Below are 9,350 nucleotides of genomic sequence, written 5' to 3' on the forward strand. Positions count from 1 at the left end.
CAAAAAAAAAAGGGGGTTTTGGGCAAAATTTTTTTTTTTTTTTTTTTTTTTTTTTTTTAAATGAACCCTAAACAGATTTTCTGAGTATCCTGTGCAATTTCGGTTTGGCAGCTCCTCATCTCTTGCCATTTTGTTCTGCATCATTGAATATTTTCTGTGGTTTTTTTTTTTTCTTTGTCACTTACATACATTGTAGCTGGTTGCAATAGCTTAAAAATAACTTCTTTTGAATCTTAATATTTAGAAGCTTGTGCGGTGAGTGTTATGGTACTGTTATGTCTAGTTAAGTTTAAAAGTAAATAATATTTGGAATTACTCTTTAAATTTAGATTGGCATTACAAATCCTGGAGATCAACAGAAACTCCTAGATGCTATTCACGAGCTGCAAGTGGAAGAAAAAAAAATTGAAGATATCTCAGAAATTATGAAGCTGGAAATGAGGTATTAATAGTATATCTAAGGAAATGGAAGTGAAATATTAACTATTTAAGGTGACTGTGTTATTTTCTGTGGCTCAAAGGTAAAAGTGTTTCACACCTTATCCCTTAATGCATAACATTCCTGAGAATATGCGAGTTAGTGGATTATGAGAGCTGGTGGTAGCTGTGTTTTGCACAAAGAAAGTTGGAAGCATAGACAAGGTAGGCTCTGCTAGTCTTCCAATCAAATCTGTCTGATTGTAAGATGCAATTTTAAAAAGTGCAGGAGGGAGAGATGCATATAACTTCTGCACAGGCCTTTAATTTTCAACTCCTAATACAATATCTTGTACATGTGTATCTTAAATCATAAATGCTTCTTCTCTTTAGATTCCAGATTTTTTCATTGTTTTTCTCTTCCACTAGAAGCAGTTTTTAAAATAATCAAAATATCTCTTTTTTTTTTTTCTCTTACCAATTAAGCAGTTTAGAAGCTATTTTGCTTATCATAGATTGTGTGTATCAGTAGGTTTATAAGGAAACTTTTTAAAGAAAGTGTTACTTCTTCAGATTTCCATTCCAACTTGATATTTTTTCTCATTATAGTATTTAAGCATCAGGTCTGCAACACCTCTCATACTTTTACTATAGTCTTGTGCAGTACCATGGAAGCCAGGCCTGAGCTGAGAGGTACGTTCCTCAGCTATTAAACTTAATAAGTTGCCTAAGCACTGCTAGAGCACTCCACATCCAGCACAAAATAAAAAAGGAAGGATACAGTAAGTACAAAGGAGCCTTAAGATTTCTGAAGTCTCTTGTTCTTTTTGTGTAAGTACTTTTTATTTTTCTGGAAAGCACAACTAGACTTCAGTTTAAATTCTATGGTCATATCTTTCCTCTTCTTAATTCCCAAACTTATAGAAGAATAGCTACTAATAATGGATTAGATAGTAAGGGTTCAGCGCCTCTTTGAAGTGTGTATATTCCCCTCTTGACTAGTGATCTGGCAGCTGTGCTGGTACTGTCATAGATATTACTTCCCTCTCCAAAACAGTGGGGAGAACTGTCTGTATTATTTGAATGCTGTAAGGCTAGAGTCCCTGTTAGTTATGTTGTTCATTGGCCCAAAGAATATGCTTGGGTTCAAATTCAATCTGTACGTGTCTCCATGCCTTGGAGGGAACTGAATTGCACTGACACTCTGCGTTAGCAGTCGTGTCATAATGTGATCCTGCCATAGTGTTGTCTTTAGAGTCCCAGTTCCATGAGACTGTCTAGTATGTATTCCACTCCCAACCAATTATTCGTACACTGATTGCTCCCAGTGCTGGTGCTGTGCTGGTATCTTTATCCATAACTGTGTTTATGAAGAAGAGACTTTGTGGCCTGCTTGAGTTATGTTTTTGCAGCACAATGCCAAGTTTGAGCTGTAGGACATGGGAAGATGTGCAAGGCATTTGAAGAGGCTCTTGAAAGACTGAGATGGGCTGAAGAGCAGGGAGTTCATGTCCTGATGGAAGACTTTGATGTTGCTTTTGGTCTGTGAGGAGATAAAGAATTGGCTGGATAGTCACTCTGGGCAAGAGTTGTGGGCAACGGCTCAATGTCCAAATGAAAACTAGTAACAAGTGACACCCCTCAGGGGTTGGTGTTGGGGCTGGCGCTGTTTAACATCTTTGCTGGTGACGTGGAGACTGGGATTGAGTACACCCTCGGTGTGTGTGCCAGTGACCCTGAGTTGTGTGGTGTGCTGGAGGGAAGGGATACTGTTAATTTTCTCTGTTTCTGAATTTCAAGTTCTTTTACTCAGAGTTTGGATTAAAACGCAGGAGACACCAACCAGGCTTTTCTTCTAATTGTTGTTTATTATTTTCTTATCTATAGCACAGGTGTATGATATGTGCCTCTTAGTTGGCAGGGTGGAAAATGGCCCAGAGTTCTAACTTCCAAGGCTTTTTAAGGTCCAAATTAACCAATTATGAAATACCAAGTAATATGTTTTTACTTATAATCCAATAACTATCTATTCATGGTCTGCAGTGCGAGTTTTTTGAACCAATACCAGAACACTCAGATTTGTGAAGAAGGAAGAGAAAAGATGAAGGACAAATCCACACCCAAAAGCCTCCATATTGTAACCTATTATTACCTATATCCCCTAAACCTAATTTTCTACATCTCTACATATTCCACCCAGTGATATGAGTTTTAATTACACAGCAACAACCTCAGTGTTATCACACAACTTAGGAAGCTTTTCCCAGGATTTTGGATCGAATACAGTGTACTTCTGAGGATCACTGCCTCTCAGTACTGATAGGCTGAAATTCTCAGAGCCCAGGGTTCCAGCAGGATACCATTCAGCCAGACCTTGACAGACTTGAGTGGTGGATGTGGGAAATTCCGCAAGGCCAAGTGCAATGTCCTGGGTCAGGACAATCCCAAGCACAAGTACAGGCTGAGCAGAGAATCGACTGAGAGCAGCCCTGAGGAGAAGGACTTGGGGGTGTTGGTTGACAAGAATAATAGAAACACAGAATATCCTAAGTTGGAAGGGACCCACAAGGATTATCAAATCCAACTCCTGCAAGAAGCTCAACATGACCCAGCAAATGTGCACTTGCAGCTCAGAAGGCCAATCGTATCCTGGGCTGCATCCCAAGAGGAGTGGCCAGCAGGTCAAGAGGGGATTCTCCCTGTCTACTCCACTCTCTTGACACTCTACCTGAACTACTGCAACCAGCTCCAAGACTCCCAGCATAAGAAGGGGAGTTCAGAGGAGGGCCACAAAGATGACCAAGAAGGCTGGAGCACTGGTCCTATGAAGACAGGCTGAGACACTTGCAGGTGTTCAGCCTGGAGGAGAGAGGACTATGGGGAGACCTTAGAGAGACCTAAAATAGCCTACCAGAGAGACGAAGAAAGACTTTTTACAAGGGCATGTAGTGACAGGACAAGGGGGAATGCTTCAAACTGATGGAGAGCAGGTTTAGATGTGATGTAAGGAAGAAATTTTCTACTGTGAAGGTGGTGAGATATTAGAATAAGTTACCTAGAAAAGCTGTGGATGTCCCATTCCTAGGAGAGTTCAAGGCCAGGTTGTATGGAACTTTCAGACACCTGGTCTAGTGAAAGGTGTCCCTACCCATGGCAAAGGGATTGTAACTAAATTGTCTGTAAGGTCCCTTCCAACTCAAACTATTCTATGATTCTGTAATTCTCCCATCAAAACAAGTGCGTACTTTCAGAAGAGAATCCTGCAAACTTGGACACGTCCTGCAATACTGAAGAACTGAAGTTTCAGCATGCAGGCGGGTATAAACCAGTATGATACGGATACACCCTAAGTACTTTAACAGCATCTGAGCCATTTGTATTAAAATAGAGACTTTGCTGCTGAGCCAAGGTGGTAGGCCAGAAATCTGTTAGGTGCCTTTAGAAATGGATGTTGGCTCTTCAGTGAGCGATAATTAGCTACAGTTTAAGGGGACTTTGCCCAATTTAAGCTTTATGCATTTTTATGTTAAAATGTGTGCTTTTTTCAGATTGTTCCACAGTAGTGTTTAGTACATACATTCAAGCAGAGCAGCTTAAAAATTTGAACAGAGGGAGTAAGTGGAGAAATATAAAACATCATCCATCACCGTGTGTGGCCAAATACAATAAAATACCCACATGGTATCTGGTGCAGTCTCACACACCAGTCACATATCTTATTCCTAGTATAGTGTGGGTTTAGATCATATGTAGTTCTCAAAACCAGAAAATAATTGATTGATTTAAGACTGAAGTACACAAAATATGACAGCACTTCAGTTATGGCAAGCACTGCATAGTTTCCTAGAAAATTGCCTGACATGTATTCTAGGAATCTGACCTTGAGACTAAAATCTTAGGCTATGTTTACATGCTTTTATATAAAGATTTTACTTTCCACTTGTTCAAAGTCATTCTGTGAGAAGGAGAATCAGTCATTAAGTCATAGAAAAACTAACATAGTAGAAAATCTTGAACTGATTGATTATAAACTTACGGAGTGTCTAGCACTATTTAGCCACTGATGTTTTGGCAGCCATTAATTCTTTTTAAAAGTGATCCTTTTTTGAAAATATTATTTCCATTTCTAAATACAAGAGCATGTCATTGCAACAGGTATAAAATTCCATGAAAATAGGGAGTTTTTAAAGAACTATGGTGTAATGAAGTAGTATGATAGATTAAATGTTTTTTCCCCTCCCTGATTCAAGCCCATGACATACTTTATATTTGCCGAGTGTCCTTCCAGATTTCCAAAGTATAATTTCCTTTGTGATGAAACACAAAAGGTGCCCTAACTGATCCCAGCCAGCTAAAAAGTTATCTTTCTAAGTAGAAGAAAATATTTGCGATTATGGCTTGACTATAGTAATGTGGGAGGAACTTTCAGGCTATCTCCAGATGTTTAGTGTTTGTGTTCTTTACTGAAATACTCAGTCCAATTACATTGTTCTGAAACAGGCAATAGTTTATTTTATAAAAACAAACTAATAGGCTTTTGTACTTCCGCATCTTCATGAAAAGCATGTGCAGTATTGGTTTTAAACCTCCAGCATTCCTATTAATACTTCTGTATATTCTGTTTTAAGTGTTAAAGTCTTAACAGTTCAGCACTATTGCAAATCACACATGTCCTGAGCAGTGGCAGAAATTTTACTCACTAATGATCCTGTGCCCAAAGTTGAAGGAAAGTGCTCTATGGCCTAAATTCCATCTCCATTTAGATACTTGCACTGCATTGGCATGTAGCTTAGTTTAGCTGTTTGACAAATTTCGTGGATACCTCTTTGCCCTCAGAAGCAAGAAGCAAGTGGTATATGTTGCATTTAGGTTTAATAGCAGATTGCCTAGGGAATGGAGGAATGTTAAGAGTCTGAATTAGTTTATTCAGATCCTATGGATCTGCAGAACAGGAAGATCTGCAGTAGGAACTTGTAATTGTCTCTTGGCCCTGCCTATTACTCACCCATATAGCTTAGTTATCAGAAACTTTCCTACTGGAGATACAGACACTTCTCAGGAGTTCCAGAGTTTGAGAGCTCACTCAGTAAAAGCAATTGGATCTTCTTCTTCCTTGCCTTCTTTCCATCTTCCTGGTGAATGGCAACAAGTTTCTGGCCAGCACCATGATTTATGACTAAAATTCTCTGACATTTCCGGTAAAGTTGAGTCAGTGTCATGTGGAAGCTCTAGAAACTTAAAGTTGAAAATAAACTGTTAAATTTTTCTATACCTTTCTCCACTTTTTGGAGACATGGAGCAAACTAATTTTGAGAGTTATCTTCCTGCTTGTATTTGAACACCAAGTAAAAATTTTCTTCAAAAAGGTAACATTGGATATTTAAGGCTCTATGTTTCCAGATCACAGAATCACCAGGTTGGCAGAGACCTCTAAGATTGAGTCCAACCCATGCCCTAACACCTCAACTAGGCCATGGCACTGAGTGGCAGATCCAAGGGCCAAGCCAGTATTACTGAATTCTTACTTTCTTCCACTCTGCTTTAAATGACCCTAAACCTAGTCATTTCAGTCCTAGCTCCAAAGTACAAACCAGACTTTTTCCCTCGCATCTACCTCAAAAATGTAAGCTGCAGGTCAAAAATATTGTCCTTCCAAAATAAGGTAGGGGAGGGAGAGGATGGAATGGGACAAACAAGGGGGGAAAAAACCAAACTTGCTAAGGTGTTAAATGTCTTTAACTATTTGCTGTTAAAATGATACTGGGTTTTTTGTGTGTTATGAAACTGCATGTTTAACTCACTAGCCAGTGTTGGAAATCCATAGGTAATATTTGGCTTGCAAAAAGTTACAGCATTTGACAAATAACAAAATATCATTTTATTTTTCTAGTGAAGATGAATTCCTCAAGTTTCTTCAGAAGTTGAATAAAGAGTGTAGTAAGCTGATCATTCCTGTGCAGACCATGAATAACCATTTCCTCAAAAATTCTCACAAGGTATTCAACCAAACAAAAGATTGATTTAGAGTGTATTATTCCACCTTGTAAAATGAAAACTATGAATACTATGAAAACATGAAAACTATGAATACCAACCATCTTGGTTATTATATAGTTATATAAAGCTGTCCAATGCCCTTTCTCTAAAGGACACTTCTTAAAAATAATTTATTTCAAAGAGTTAAGCCACACAACTACAGGAGATTGATTTGTTTCTTCATGTTTCTACTGATAGGAGAGTTGAGGTGACAAAAGTTTCCAACAAAGGCTGCTAGGAAGTAGTAGCTTGTTGTGCATAAATCATACAATTAAAACCCAGCATAAATGCAGTTATAAACATTTTCTGGCACTATCTTTTGTGATACATTAACTGTAGAATATTAAATTATAATCTACAATTATGTAATTATGGCAAATAACTGTATTTATTAACAGATGGTACTGCAGTGGGCACCAACTGAATGTTATATTGAAGTCTGCAAAGACTTGATTTGCAGTGTTAACAAGTTGGGAGAAGAAGTTGGCAAACTGAAGGACCTGGTGGTGGAGGTGGGTGTGTGTGAGTGAGGGTGTTAAATACTGTGTACAAGTTCCTGATGCAACCACAAATGTGGCATCCATCAGGGAAATGTTTCATACCTTGGTCTGCCAACGGTTGTTTAGCTTTAGCTTGGGCATTGCATTGCTCTCTCCCCCTTCCACCTTTTCACGGACAGAATGAGAAATAATCTCTAATATTCCACTGCAGTGTGGAAAATCTCCAAAAGAAAGCACAATCTACCTGTGGAGAATCTCCAAAGGAAAGCACAATCTGCCTTTTTCTTTCTACTGCACGAAAGAATTAATTGGAATTTATCCCTGTGCTCTTGGACAACCACTGTGGCATAGATGCCACGCTGAATACTTACACTCTTACTTTTTAATTAAGGAATCTTTTGTTTGGAATTATTGACTCACAAGGAAGATACTAAGGTTTTATGGATTGAATGGGAGGCATCCCAGATAACTGCAGAGTGACAAAAGAAGAGGGTGGGAGAGGTCAAGGCTAGATGTTAGCACCACATCAGTCATTCTCAAACCAACACAGTGACACTCTCTTGTCAGATGGGGTCATTCTAAGTAATAGGCTGGTAAAATGAACGGCCACTGGGGTTGGGTAAATGGAGCATCAGTGTCAGAAAGGAATCTGTTGCTGAATGAAGCCATGTGGAACTCAGACCTTGAGTATAATGCTACTAATTCGATTTCCTGTAGTTTAAGTAAATTTAATGTAGTATAACAGCCTTCTCCCAATAAATCACTTAACAGCAAATATATTAAGAGGTAGAAACTGTGGCAAAGAACTTACTAGCTATTTATTCCTTTTTTTGCATATGCAATCATCAATTGTGTATATATTTGCCTCCTATATATGCAGGCCAGTTATAACGGCTGGGAGGGTTCCAAGTTTGGTGCCACTTGACTTTATCTGTATGTAAGGTTTAATAGCTGTCAAGATGAAGCATGGTATCTTTGTGTCCTGTGTGAAACCGCCTTCTAATTACTTCAAAAATGCAATTCCTTTTTTAAATCCTGTTATGTTTTATGAATTTCACTTACGAGTGCTTTAATACAAGGCATTTTTGTTTTACTTAATTTATGATGGAGCACTTTTGAATGTAGAGCACCCAAGCGTTTAGTGTGAACGTGTGAATCTAAGTGAAACAGTTAAACCTCTTACATAAAATGTTTGTATAAATTCCCTTGAAGTCTTCAGTACTGTTTGCTAACCTTAATCATTACAAGACTTTGCCAGCAGTACATGTCTGTAGCATATAATTTTTGAAAGTGCAGTAAGTGAGATGGCCTTCCAAGCATTATGAACTAAGGTAGAAAATAAGAACCTAACCCTGCTGTCCTTTATGACAAGGCTCCACTCAGGTTCAGCATGTATTTGAGCAGGCACTTGTAAGGTACTTTCCACTCTTCCTTTAATTTCAAGAAAGTCTAATCTGTTATGTATTTAACTTCCTTTATAAATAAACAGTTGTTTTAGTAATTAAATGGCAGAAGTTCTAGTTAAAATGTTTGACAGTTGGAGTTCAATTGTTTTGTTATTAGATTTTTGTAGCATCTAATAATAGCAGTATTTTACTGCTGAGTAATTAAGTTTGTAAATGAACAGTTCGTTTTTTCTAATATATGTTACAGAATGATTGAATATCAGATAAGATGAAGGTTTACACACATTTATTTCAAATTAAGTAGAACAGAGACAGAAAGAAGTAGTATCAATCCTAGATGCATGCAGATTCTTAGGACTGGGTGCTTTATAATCTACTTAAGAAGCTTTCACACTAACTTTTTTTTTTGTACTTTTCACATGGATTTAACATCTGCCTCAGCATGAAGAGAAGAATGAACCTAACCGAGTGAAACCTCCAGAAAAAGCAGCCACCTTGGGAAAAAGATTAGTAAAAATGGGAGTGGTAACACTGCTTGGATTTGGTTTTTTCTTATTTACAATTAAATTAGTAGCAAAGAGAACCCAAAAATAATTTTAGTGCTGTTTCCGATCATATCTGTAGTGTCTAGTATGTACTTGGATCTAAAAATAAATTTATTAAAAATGAAAACTGTTACTTAAGAGTATCTTAGGGTTTTATTTTGAAATTCATTGTTGTTTGAAATTCATTGTTGGTATAGAATGCAGGTCTAAAATCTTGTCAATGCTGCGTTTCTTTTTTTAGCATAAAGCTGTGATTATTGCTTACTAATTACTGGTTTCGGTTTTTACTTTAACTGTTCAGAGGTGAACATAAGCAAATTCTGAGTATGTATCACGTTTGTATTTAAAATTATAATGCAGATGTGTTTTGGGGCTTGGGATAGTTTAAAATATTTTAAGTATCATGTTCAGTTTTAACTTGATAAAGATCTTTTCTCTTGCCGAGA

The 9,350-nt window shown here is 37.6% G+C and overlaps 1 protein-coding gene across 2 annotated transcripts in view; it reads left to right on the forward strand.

The window, feature by feature from the left end:
• ASZ1 (ankyrin repeat, SAM and basic leucine zipper domain containing 1) overlaps positions 1–9,350 on the forward strand; it is a 38,471-nt gene extending 29,121 nt beyond the window's left edge. For both annotated transcript variants that reach the window (XM_008632856.2, XM_017733076.1), the window contains exons 10-13: positions 330–442; positions 6,308–6,413; positions 6,852–6,965; positions 8,801–9,350. In XM_008632856.2, the coding sequence (XP_008631078.1) occupies positions 330–442; positions 6,308–6,413; positions 6,852–6,965; positions 8,801–8,953 (486 nt within the window). In that variant the 3' untranslated portion in view covers positions 8,954–9,350. The remainder of the gene's footprint in view (positions 1–329; positions 443–6,307; positions 6,414–6,851; positions 6,966–8,800) is intronic.

Source organism: Corvus brachyrhynchos, unplaced genomic scaffold (genome assembly GCF_000691975.1).
Source record: "Corvus brachyrhynchos isolate BGI_N302 unplaced genomic scaffold, ASM69197v1 scaffold32, whole genome shotgun sequence".
Classification (NCBI taxonomy): Eukaryota; Metazoa; Chordata; class Aves; order Passeriformes; family Corvidae; genus Corvus; species Corvus brachyrhynchos.